Consider the following 12967-nt stretch of genomic DNA (forward strand, 5'->3'; position numbering starts at 1 on the left):
AATTGATTAAAAATAATAAAAATACATCATTAAAATACTTTCCTAAATCAAAGCTTAAAAGTAGCCCAAATGACTTTTTAAAAAATATGGGTAGAAACAATAGGAAGGAAAACAAAAAAAAATTAAGAAATAATGATTACATAAAAAATACAAAATAAAAAAATACATTTTTTAACTTAAGCTTCAAAGCAGGTAAAATTGTGGAACCTATTTAGGAGAGTGGATGGAAACACCTGCAGGAAGTAACACAAATTAATAATAATGAAAAAAAAAACAAACAACTAAAAATATAGAAAATTCTAAAAAAAAAAAAAAAACCCCTCCATGAACCACCACCTTGACGTGGTGGAGGGGCTTAAGTGCTCGAGTGATCTCAGGAGCTGAGCTGTCTGGGGCTTTTGACCCTATGAGGGTCTCCCATGGCAGACAGGTCCTGGTTGACAAGCCAGACTAAGAGTGGTTCAGAACTCCTTTAGAACTCCTTTAGAACTCTTTTACCAAAGACCAAAGATCCTGTTAAGTCACCAAAATTGGGGTCACTGGGGCCCCACTCTGGACCCAGGCCTGGGGTCGGGGCTTGTAGGTGCCTGGTGGTCAGGGCTCCTTCCACGTGCCCCAGTCGGGCCAAGCCCGAAGGAGCAACGTGGGACCATTCTCAAATGGGCCCACTGCTGCAGGAGAGCTCAGAAGGGGTCGGTGTAATGTGGTTTGAGTGACGGTTGAAGGCAAGTGCCTCAGCAGCCCAAACTCCGGTTGTGGAACTAACTTTTTGGGACATGGAATGTCCCCTCTCTGGGAGGGAAGGAGCCTGAGCTTGTGCGCGAGGTTGAGAGATACTGGCTAGATATAGCTGGGCTCATCTCCACCCACAGCCTGGGCTCGGAAACTCAATCCCTTAAGAGGGAGTTGCCCATGGTGAGAGGTGGCAGGCCAGGGTGGGCTTACTTGTGGGCCCCCAGCTCAGCCACCAAGTGTTGGAGTTCACACTGGTGGACTTTGGGGTGGGGCTGTCCATCACCAAGCAGAGGTCACTTACGTAGTCGACGTGCTCCTTGGCGGTAAGAGGCTGACTAGACCAAAACAGGCAAAAGCAGTAGGGGCTTGCTGTGCCCCTTGAGAGGTACACGCCCTTCAGTAGTCACTGCACGGGAGCATCTTGTGCTGCATATCCGTAAGCAAGGATCCCCGGCAACCAACTGAATGGAATAGGAATACTTCAAGCACAGTGAGCAATCTCCCTTCGGGGTGCAGAGTGTCTCTGGCACACAGGGGTTCTGCTTTCATAATCTGCTCCACACCCTCCTTGCAATCAGGGGAATTACCAACACCTGTTGTATTTCCTCACACCGTGGCGATTCTCTGGCTGCAGCCAGCCTCCCAGAGTTCAGAAGAGCTCGGTCGCTCAATACGCTGGCAGACAGACAGCTGCTTCGGGGAGCGGGGGCAGCCTGCTTGGATCTCCTGAACTGTGATTTTTTTTTGTATTTTCATCAAGACAATAAAAAAAACAGCAAAAAAACCCAGCACTTTTTCCGCAAACTCACTCCTGCGGAGAGAAACTGCAACATAGGGAACAGAAAACTGCTGGCAGTAAAGTTGGCTCTCGAGGACAACCCTTCCTTGTTTAGATTGACCACAAGAACTTTAAAATAAATATGCACCACCAAGAGACTTAACCCTCGGCAGGCAAGGAGGTCCCTCTTTAGCGGCTGGATGACTCATTGGGCTTATAGGGTTTGCACCCAGGAGACCTGGGTTCGATCCCTGGGGGGGGTCCACTGATCTCCATCCAGATTGGGTCCCTGGTAAAGACCTTTGACGCTGCTGCCTAACTGGGTCCCTGTGCCCTTCAATTACAGGGTTGTGTCAGGAAGAGCATCCAGCATAAAAACTCTGCAAAATCACTGATGCGAAACTATGGGTGCTGTTACACTGTGGCGACCCCGAAAGGGATAAGCTGAAAGGTGAACAACAACAGTTATCTTTCAAACCTGGCACTTCTTCTTTCACTTTCAGCTTATCCCTGCGTGGAAAGCTGTCAAATCGATTTTTTTAATTTTCTGAAAAGTGTAGCTGACTCACTCAAGTTCTACTGCTCACCAAAACAATGTTTACTGCGTGTTTCAGGTTCCAGACAAAACCTTAAAACTTGAATAAACTCCAGAGTTTCATCAAACAGAATTCCGTGTTTCACATTTTCTGAGGGATCTGAGATAGACACGCCCACACGATGTGAGTTAGGCCCCCCACTGAGTTTGACCGGCCAGTTTGACAGATTGAATTAAATGGAGTGCTCACTATCATGAAATGTTTAATGAAATCATGAAATAAATAAATGTTTCTTAAATCATTTAAAATCAAAGTTTAATTAAATAATGACATATCTAATGACACTTTTATTTATTTTAATGCCAATTTTAAATAATTAGTGACACTTTGTTTTACATTATTTAATATTAAATATATTTATTTAAATTAGTCTCTTCCAGCCCATATCGGACCGTCTAGAAATTAAATATGTCATTAAATATTTAAATGTGCAATTGTAATATTTTAATTCCACATATATTTCAACATTTATTTATGGACTTCAACTTTTATTTATTTAATGCCAAATTAAAAAAATAATAACACATCTAATATTTAATTGCGTATATATTTATTTCATTTTGGCTCTTTAAGAACGGCATAAATAAGAGCCTGTTTTTTATGTTTTGCTTTGCCTGTGCAAAAAAGGTGGATGTGATCTCATTAAAAATGATTAAAAGCTGGACTTTTATTCAAAACATTAAGTAATAATGAATGCATTTCCAATGCTGAACAACACATCTTTATTTAGACTGCTATAACTTAAAGAAGATGAGGAACACTGAAGTCACAAAGTTTTTTTGTCCAGTAGGAGAGACAAATGGTAAAGGTAAAGGTGTGTAGATTTCACATCCATGGGTTTTTTTGTGCTTGAAAATTCCTGAAAGTACACATTCACTTCTCTGATTTTCTTCTTGGGCTGCATGGTGGCGCAGTGGTTAGCGCTCTCGCCTCACAGCGAGAAGGCCCCGGTTCGAATCCCGGCTGGGACCTTTCTGTGTGGAGTTTGCATGTTCTCCCCGTGCATGCGTGGGTTTTCACCGGGGACTCCGGCTTCCTCCCACCGCCCAAAAACATGCCTCATAGGTTAATTGGTGACTCTAAATTGCCCCTAGGTGTGAATGTGAGAGTGTATGTGTGTGATTGAGGCCCTGTGACAGACTGGGGACCTGTCCAGGGTGTACCCCGCCTTCGCCCTTCAGTAGCCGGGACAGGCTCCAGCACCCCCGCGACCCCGAAAGGGAAGAAGCGGACAAGAAGATGGATGGATGAATGTTAACAGTGCACACTGTAGACACATGTTCCATGACCATGGATTATAATTATTTGAACTTTTATCAAAACAAATGTTCCCAGTTAGGCACTTTCATAAAACAATAAAAAAATAATTTTAAGTTTCATTTGAATTTTCATTTTAAATTTGATTTGCTCATTTGGAGGGAGACAAGGAAAAACTGCATTTTTCCACACTGATTTGTTCTCTACTATTTTAAAGCATTTTTTTCTTTTCTCTTAGTTTCTGTTGGTTTGTTCTGAAGACATATACATTTAGTCACAAACTACGTTCTAGCATTTGGTTCGTGGATAGTTTGAAGTATGATGGGTGGTAAATAAAATGTTCTTCAGTTATAGAGTGACCTATATTTGACTCTTATTTGTATATAAATCTGGTTCTGAAAGACCCACAACCTTCACCATACGTCACTGCTCTAATCATCCTCTGTGTCTCCCATGCATTGTAATGAGTTATACACAAACACCGCTCCATGTAGCAATCGGGCTATAAAACTTTGCCTGTAGCTCCTCCCACACGCAGCTGGGGCGTCAAGCTGTACACATTTTTGGAGAGGCATCGATCTACGGTAAGTGAAAAGTATCATAAATCGCCAGGAGAAGAGGCGTAAAGAACAGTGCTTTGGCCATCAAAAATCTTTTTTTTACATTCAAGCTGAAAATTTGCTGCATGGCGAAAGGAAGGGCGGTTGACATTGGTACCCCCGTGGACGCTCAACAGTTCCTGTTAAATAAATGTTTTCCCACCACACTTCAACATCTATTTCTCTTTCTTGAGACTTTGACAGTTAAGACTGTTAAAAAATATAATCTATTCACAAGAAAATACATTTAAATCTGGTATTAACATAGAATGAACTGTTACTTTCCTTGGGAAATGTAATTCTACTTATAACAAACTCCTTACAGTCACTTAGCAACCCCTACCCCAGTGAAAACAATCCCTGCCTCCAAGTGTCATCAGACAGCAACGTCTCTTCTCTCTGCAGCTTTGGTTGGGCTCTCACAAATACCGTGGGTAAAACATGACGAAATGCAGTCAAACTTAAAGATGTACCAGTATTTCCTTCATTATCCCACCACATAACGCATGCAATCTGCAGAAAGATAGTGCAACGTGTCGAAAATATGCTATTATTGTAAATACAGAAGTAATTCCTAATCCTTTTAACCAAATTGGAGACAGATCAGACAAAAACAGCAGATTGGAACTCTTACTTTCTTTTTTTCTAAACTCTCAAACTAATGGAGGACTGTGTCTGTGTCTTCACTCTCCTCATTTCAGCTTCCCAGGTGGAGAAAACTGTTCAAATCCCAATTAAAGCCGTATCGGCCTTCTGGCTGATACTCGGCTTTGATGTTGGGATAAAGCAGCGAGAGCCCGGTCTTTGTATTTTCACAGAATCGCATCAGCATTCATTCCCCCGAACATTTTTTTTTGAATGGCTGACAGACATCATTCATACTTATCCTTCTCACATGATTCTGGATTCAAACAGCTGCACACAGACGTTTTCTGATCCGCTCCCTTCAAACAAGTTAATGCGCAATTACTTGATGGTTTTAGACAATCCAGGACAGAAGATTTGGACCGCTCCGAGTTAGAAAATGCTTCTCACCGTCTCTTCGGTTGAGTTTGGCGAAACCCGCTGCATGGCTACTGGACAACTGGGAGGAGCTTCTGAAGGATGATGGTGGCAGGTTGGACAGCAGAGCACTGTCACACCCATCTGCTGAACAAGAAAAAAACAGCATTAGCCACAAATCTGTCACAATAGGATCCTCAGTGCTTTATGTGAAAGCTCTGTCATCATTCTAAATGATAAGAGATGTCCTCATTTCACCCATCCCTGAGATTTCAGACACACATTTTTGCGAACTTTGAAAAAAAAAAGAATGATCTTGTAATGACAAATCAGATTGCCACATTTTGATTTCTCCCCACAATGTAACTAAGCTTATCTGATGTATTTCATCTCCATGTGTAAACGAAGCGCAGAACACAGTAATCAAGTTATTGAGATGTGAGATCCATGATAGCACTACGTTTCCAAGGCAACCACTGTTTTCTCGCATTCAAGTTTTGAACACAACAGGAAGTTAAAAACTCATGTGCGTGCATACTGTTGAGATCATAAGTTTACATACTCTAATTTCTTGACTATTCTTCTTAGAATATATATGATAACACACTTTTTATAGTTTAGAGTGTTCTTTAGACACGGATCTGCTGCAGATCTGATGGATTATCTCCAAACAGCGCATTAATGACAGCCGAACAGGATCCATTCAAACCCGGAAAACTGGCGCGGCAGAGCTAGTTGTGTTAGCGCCGATGTTAGCATAGCTAGACGAAGCTCTCTGTTCAACGTGATCAAACTTAGTCACAACATGCTTCATCTTCATGCATCGCCATAGCGATCTCATGGAACACAAGTTCTGCCTTAAAGAAATTACATTGGACAATTTTCCTCTTTTATTTTTCTTATGTTTCCCCACATTTTCGAGTTCCGTTAGCGTGTAGTTTTATTGTTGTTGATACGCCAGCCTACCCATTAACATCACTGCTAACCGGCCTAGCACCACTGAAGAGAACGGCAGACCCGGTGTAGGTAGCAGAGGTGCTCGTTGTTGTCGCTGCATTTTCGGTATGTGGAAGCAAAACGGTTGCACCGCTCTCCCGCATGCGCGAACCAAACGTCACTTCCGCTAAAGCATTTTCCGGTCTTCGGACGGTAACAACCATAATAACAATAATAACCTTGAAGGATGTTAATATAGCACTTAAAATGTTTATCATAGTGAGAACATTCACTTATAATAAGCTGGACGAGATGAAAAAGACACGTTAAGGATCAGGACCTTACGATCATGCAGTGAATACACACGGAGTACAAATGTTTTCTTCTTGCTGTTTTACATGACGGCAGTGTACTCCCTAAGCTAAGAGGATACAGCGCCACTTCAAAACACTTTATTTTCTCCGGTAATCCAAAAACGTTATTAACGGTAACTCTTTGGCTTTTTTTCGAACTGTAATCCAGTCAGGAGAAGCTCTCGGTTGTTGAGAAAAAACATAAATTCTTGTGATCAAGGAGTTTTACTGTTTGGAAATGACTCTGTGGTATAGTGGGTGAAGAGCGGAAGTGACGTGTGGTTCGTGCATGCGTGCTCGGCCTGTCAGATCGGCTCGGGGGCTGGCGCATAGATGACGTGTAAGATTGTGATTGGTCCGGACCGTTAGACCACTGTCACGTGACACGGGGAATAGCTGTGTTTGAGATCCCCAGCGATTCGCCTGCATCATTGGCGAGACTAAGCTGCTGCTGTAGGTGGCGGGTTTAAGGCGCCTGAGATGAAGATGAACGGCGAGACTGCACGAGAACAAGGAGTTGGGGGTTGTCCTTATCATTTAGTTGAATTTGAAAATGCCACTCCTCCTAGTATGATTTGTGCTGTTGTGTCTTTTATATTAATTTTTGACATCTTTTAGAGTAAAACTGTTGATAAAATAGCCGCGGGATTCATTGCATGGGCACTGTCCCAAATAAATAAATAAAATAAAATTAAAGTTAAGTTTTAGAGGCAACAATAACAAATATGACCACAGATTATTTGAAATCTTGTTTATTTTTTCATCAGTGATTCACTACCTTCTCGAAAAAGTAAATCTCGTTTGCAATACATCAGACAGCACAGAGACGAGCCTCCAAACCTTTGGACCCAAGTCATTTAGAGTAATGATGAGACCAAGATTGAACTTTTTGGCAACAGCCACAAAAGCTACATTTGAAGAGGAGTCAACAAGGCCTTTGACGAAAATAACACTATTCCCACTTTGAGACATTGAGGTGGATTGTTGATGGTTTGTGGCTGTGTGAGACACTGGAAACTTGGTCAGAGTTACTCAGATGTTTATGGTTTGAGATTACATTAAAGCAGTTAAAATATTTTTAAATTGCTATAAAAGTTTGAGAGAAAACTTTTCATCTTTTAGCATCAAGAAACCAAACTGTACAGCTTAATTCTTTTTTTCTGTGTATCAACAAGATAAGTCAGATTTCAGCCACCTCGGGTCGAGCAGAAGGCAGACTTTGAGCGGATTATGAAAATGAGCATCGACACTTTTCTGCTTGAAGATGATTGTTAGTGCTGAGGGGGAAAAAAAACAAAAGCAGAGATTGCTGGAGCTTCATTATCCCGCTTCTACGTGATGTGAGTGGACAAACACTCTGACTCTAGTTCATATACAGGAACACTGAACTCTGGGTTTGTGGGGATAATAGGGCTCTGAAGTGCAGGACCTACTGTTCACCGCTGTTTACGTGGTGATGGATGTAGCTCATCAGTATTCAGGGGTTTCCACTCTGTTTTCAGCTCATTTTGTTATTCGCTGTAAAAGTGGGAAAAGCCTGTGAATTAGACACGGTCCTCTCTGTATGTGCTGACAGCCGGAGCGAGCAAATGTGTTGGGCTTTCAGTTTACAAAAGCTATTTTCAAAATTCATCCAGTACTTTAACACAATTGCACCATTCACAGCTCAGCAGTCAGATCATTTTGACAGTTGAGTAATGAAGGTGAAGATGTTTTTGACTAAAATAACGTTTCAAAACAGTCAATATTTATCCTTGCAAATCCTGACAATCATAAATGTATTTTTATATAAATAAACAAAAGATGTGTGTACCAAAAACCAGACAAAAGCTAAATTGATTGTGCATTTGAACAATACATAGTTGATGTGTAAAAATATGCACTGGTAAAGCCAACATGCCATTAAAGACTCACACTCAAACCAGATTGTACGGCAAGCTAATAGCCCCAAAATTTTGCACAACAAAAAGCAGTATTTTGATCACATAAAATACCACTGTAGACAAACTTTTTGAAGCAGTGTCAATTTGGTGGTAAGTGCAGTAAAAGCAGCATTTCCTTACAATTAGTGCCAGAACATGCATCCAAAATGCTGTCCAGAATGTGTCAGAAGGGCACAAAGCATAGAATTTCCCTCAGCTAAAAGTAATGTTCCACCCTCACAGTTGTAGGTGTGTATAGACTAAGCCATCTTTGGCTTTGATGACTTCTGTGGTTTTCACTGGAGACTTGGAATTGTGTTGGAAGAGTGGTCCTGGATTGATTACACAACTCTTTAAATCGTTGCTTGTAAGTTTTTCCTTACCCTGCAGGTCTAAGGGCAGGGATACCCAGTTTACCTTCTTCTGTTTAGTTTAGTAATCAGCTATTTTGTTTACATTTGATGGCAAATTTAATGATTTTGGACAATTACTTGTAAGCTAGGTTGGGTAGTAAGGAGGGAGAGACTGACCTGTAGAGACTAGCAAGGCAGAGAGATCGAGACGGGAAGGACATGCAGCAGGTTAGGGTGATCAAGGATAGGAATGGTAATGTGGTGACAGGTGTCAGTGGTGTAATGGAAAGATGGAAAGAATACTTTGAAGAGTTGATGAATGAAGAGAATGAGAGAGAACAAAGAGTAGAAGAGGTGACGGTTGTGGAGCAGGAAGTAAGAAAGATTAGTAAAGGTGAAGTGAGAGGGGCTTTGAAGAGGATGAAGAGTGGAAAGGCTCTTGGTCCTGATGATATACCTGTGGAGGTATGGAAGTGTCTAGGAGAGATGGCAGTGGAGTTTTTGACCGGGTTGTTCAACAGGATCTTAGGTGGTGAGAAGATGCCTGAGGAATGGAGGAGAAGTGTGATGGTGCCCATTTTTAAGAATAAGGGAGATGTGCAGAGTTGTGGTAACTACAGAGGAATAAAGCTGATGAGCCATACAATGAAGGTGTGGGAAAGAGTAGTGGAAGCCAGACTAAGAGCAGAAGTGAACATTTGTGAGCAGCAGTATGGTTTCATGCCAAGAAAGAGCACTACAGATGCAACATTTGCTTTGAGGATGTTGATAGAGAAGTACAGAGAAGGTCAGAGAGAGCTCCACTGTGTCTTTGTAGATCTGGAGAAAGCTTATGACAGAGTGCCCAGAGAGGAACTATGGTATTGTATGAGGAAGTCTGGAGTGACAGAGAAGTATGTCCGAGCAGTGCAGGACATGTATGAGGGCTGTAAGACAGTGGTGAGGTGTGCTGTAGGGGTGACAGAGGAGTTCAAGGTGGAGGTGGGATTACATCAGGGATCAGCTCTGAGCCCCTTCCTGTTTGCAATGGTGATGGACAGACTGACGGATGAGGTTAGACAGGAATCACCATGGACTATGATGTTTGCAGATGATATTGTGATTTGTAGTGAGAGCAGGGAACAGGTGGAGGTGGAGTTAGAGAGGTGGAGGTTTGCCCTGGAAAGGAGAGGAATGAAGGTTAGCCGCAGTAAGACAGAGTACATGTGTGTGAATGAGAGGAACCAGAGTGGAAGAGTGAGGTTACAGGGAGAAGAGATAAAGAAGGAGGAGGAGTTTAAGTATTTAGGGTCAACAGTACAGAGTAATGGAGAGTGTGGAAAAGAAGTGAAGAGGAGAGTGCAAGCAGGTTGGAATGGGTGGAGAAAAGTGTCAGGTGTGATGTGTGACAGAAGAGTTTCAGCACAAATGAAAGGAAAGGTGTACAAGACTGTGGTGAGACCAGCCATGTTGTTTGGACTAGAAACAGTGGGACTGAAGAAAAGACAGGAAGCAGAGCTGGAGGTAGCAGAGATGAAGATGCTGAGGTTCTCTTTGGGAGTGACCAGGATGGATAGGATCAGGAATGAATACATCAGAGGGACAGCACATGTTAGAGGTTTTGGAGATAAAGTCAGAGAGGCCAGACTGAGATGGTTTGGACATGTTCAGAGGAGAGACAGTGAATATATTGGTAGAAGGATGCTGAGTCTAGAGCTGCAGGAAAGAGGTCTAGAGGAAGACCAAAGAGGAGGTTTATGGATGCAGTGAATGAAGACATGAAGGTGGCTGGTGTTAGAGTGGAGGATGCTGAAGACAGGCTTAGATGGAGGAAACTGATTCGCTGTGGCGACCCCTGAAGGGAAAAGCCCAAAGGAAAAGAAGAAGAAGACTGGTATGAACCCCATTGAGACAACGGTGTTGTGTAATTGGGCTACGTAAATAAAATTGAATTCAAATTGAAAGACCCTTATAACTAAACATGCTCAGACAGGAATTGATCTACACAATTAATGTGTATTGATGAAAAACTAAGCTGTAAGAAACACATAAACTACATCAATAACAAAATATCTAAATCAATAGCTATACTGTATAAAGTTAAACATTTCTTAAACCAGTCGTCATTAAAAACCTTGTACTGCTCATTTATTCTTCCCTACATGAGTTATTGTGTGGAAGTGTGGGGAAGTACATACAAAACTTCATTAAATTCAGTCTCTCTTCTTCAAAAAAGCTATACGAATAATAACCAAGTCACCCTATGCAGAACCAACAAATCCACTTTTTATTAAACTAAACCTAATGACATTTGCTGACATGGTTGATTTCAAAATAATCCAGTTCATGTTCAAAGTTAAAAATAATCAATTACCAGTAAGTATCCAAAGATTTTTGAGTTGAGAGAAGGCACACACGTTTACGTCAAACCACCTGTGAGAACTAACGTTAAACTCCACTGCATCTCCACAAGGGGGTGCAGTTATGGAATAACTGTAGGGACGACATTAAAAATTGTCAAACCATGTATAAATTAAAAGCATTAATTAAGGGAGATAGAATTAATAAATATGGAGTAGCAAATAATATATTTTGATGGTTATATGTATATATGTGTATTAGTGAATTTATTAATGTACATAATTGTTATTTTGCTGTTTTTTTTTCCGTTTTTTTCTTCTTTTCATGAATGAGATTTATTTTGTTTTTTTGTTTGTAAAACTTAAGTATAATTACTGAGACCATACTACATATTAGTTGATATTGAAGGGGCTTGGACTCGAAAAGCTTATAGCTTCATCCAAAGCCCATTTGGAACAATGAACATCATTTGAGATTTTGTGGGGAAAATGGTATTGTTTCTTTTTTTAATTTCGTTTGTTTGTCTTTTTTTTTTTGTTGTTTGGATTATTTAGTGTTTCTTGTTCGAAATAATAAAAAAAATGTCAGAAATGTAGTTTTACTTTTATTGAATTCATAGGTCACAGACTTTACTTATTTTTATTAACAAATTTGTATTAAAAATGTTTAGAATTGAAACAAGTTTGAATATATTCAAGCTTGGAATTTCTGTTACTCAACCTATGCTTGTTAAATCCTGTAACGCTGGAGAATCTGTGAGTAAATATCAAAAGAGGAGTTTTGTATTGTTAGTCTAACTTCAATTAAACATTCAAACACAAAAAACATGCTTTTCTAAAGAAAGGCATCTTTATATTCAGGAAGTCTCTCCATCCAGCACACAGAGGGTCAGTGTTTAGGTTCACTGACTGCAGGAACCAGCAGGTATTCAACATTTAGCTCCATTTTCCTGTGAGCTGTCTGTGTTTGTGCTCCACTGCTTACACCTTCAGAGGATTCGGCTCAGAAATGCCAAAGCACTGCAGAGTAAAAGCGACCCAGTGTTTATAACTGCCCCCTCTATGAGTGTTATATCAGTGAGGCCAGGCTCTCACCACACATTATCTCCTCTGGAATTACAGCCATTCCTCCATTTCACCTCTTCAGACTATAATTCACCTGCTTCTTATACAGAAAACCCTCCGCCGCCCACTCTCACAGAGATCTGAATGCAGGGATCAAGAGAAAATATCAAGAGGAGTGTTAAGGAGTTGGAAGATGACATTTTACTTACTTATTTGACTTGTTAATTATGACAGACTAAAGCATTACAGATGTTGTAAAACTGAACATTTAATGATCAATATTCCATATTTAATGGAGTAAAGACTGTCCATCTCTTGTAAAGGGAGAATTTAGGTCATGAGGGTAGATTTACCTTCCTTTGGAAACAGACAATACCAGCTCGTTTCAGTTCTGGCTTAAGCAATTAACCAGAAGCTGCTGACTAATGACGAGCATGACTAGTTGCTCATTTTCCAAAAACTGGAACTTCAGAAAGTAAATCAAAAGAGGTTTATTACAGATTGAAAGTACAATTACACCTATAACATTGTTATGATTTAATAAATCACATCCATTACAGTACAATTGCACTTTTTTAGGCAAAATCTAGCAATCCAATACGTGATGAGCGTCTAATCATTAAAAAGAGTTTTCAATGTAATCAAAGTTTAGAAAGACGTAGTAACTCAAAGTCAAATCTTAATCAAAATGTAGCAGGTTCATTAATTTTCACGAGCATCCAAACACTAATCCCCCCCATTTTATATTCTTTAGTGGTTGGTCTTTATTGAGTTAGCTTGAGCTAACGTAGCTCGTAGGTGGATTCCTTTCAGTCAAATCTACTGGCTTGTGCAACTTCTGGTGGACTTGGAAATTAGGTGACAGTGGTTTTAGTGCAACTGAATCCAGTGAACTCCTTCCTGGTGATTGGATCTGCAACAAATGTTTCACTCTGGATTGTTATCTTCAGTGTTGGGACTAACGCCGTTTAAGTATAACGGCGTTACTAACGGCGTTATAAATCAAGTAATTTAGTAATCTAACTAATTACT

The 12967-nt window shown here is 40.6% G+C and overlaps 1 protein-coding gene across 2 annotated transcripts in view; it reads right to left on the reverse strand.

Annotated features, from left to right (window-relative positions):
- Window positions 1–12967, reverse strand: part of LOC112152542 (contactin-associated protein-like 4) — a 203688-nt gene that overhangs the window by 141680 nt on the left and 49041 nt on the right. Inside the window, exon 2 of one of the 2 annotated variants that reach the window (XM_024282204.2) lies at window positions 5001–5111. In XM_024282204.2, the coding sequence (XP_024137972.1) occupies window positions 5001–5111 (111 nt within the window). Of the gene's footprint in view, window positions 1–5000; window positions 5115–12967 lie in introns of both variants that reach the window. The other variant, XM_024282196.2, reaches the window with a different exon arrangement.

This window comes from Oryzias melastigma, linkage group LG17, assembly GCF_002922805.2.
Source record: "Oryzias melastigma strain HK-1 linkage group LG17, ASM292280v2, whole genome shotgun sequence".
Classification (NCBI taxonomy): Eukaryota; Metazoa; Chordata; class Actinopteri; order Beloniformes; family Adrianichthyidae; genus Oryzias; species Oryzias melastigma.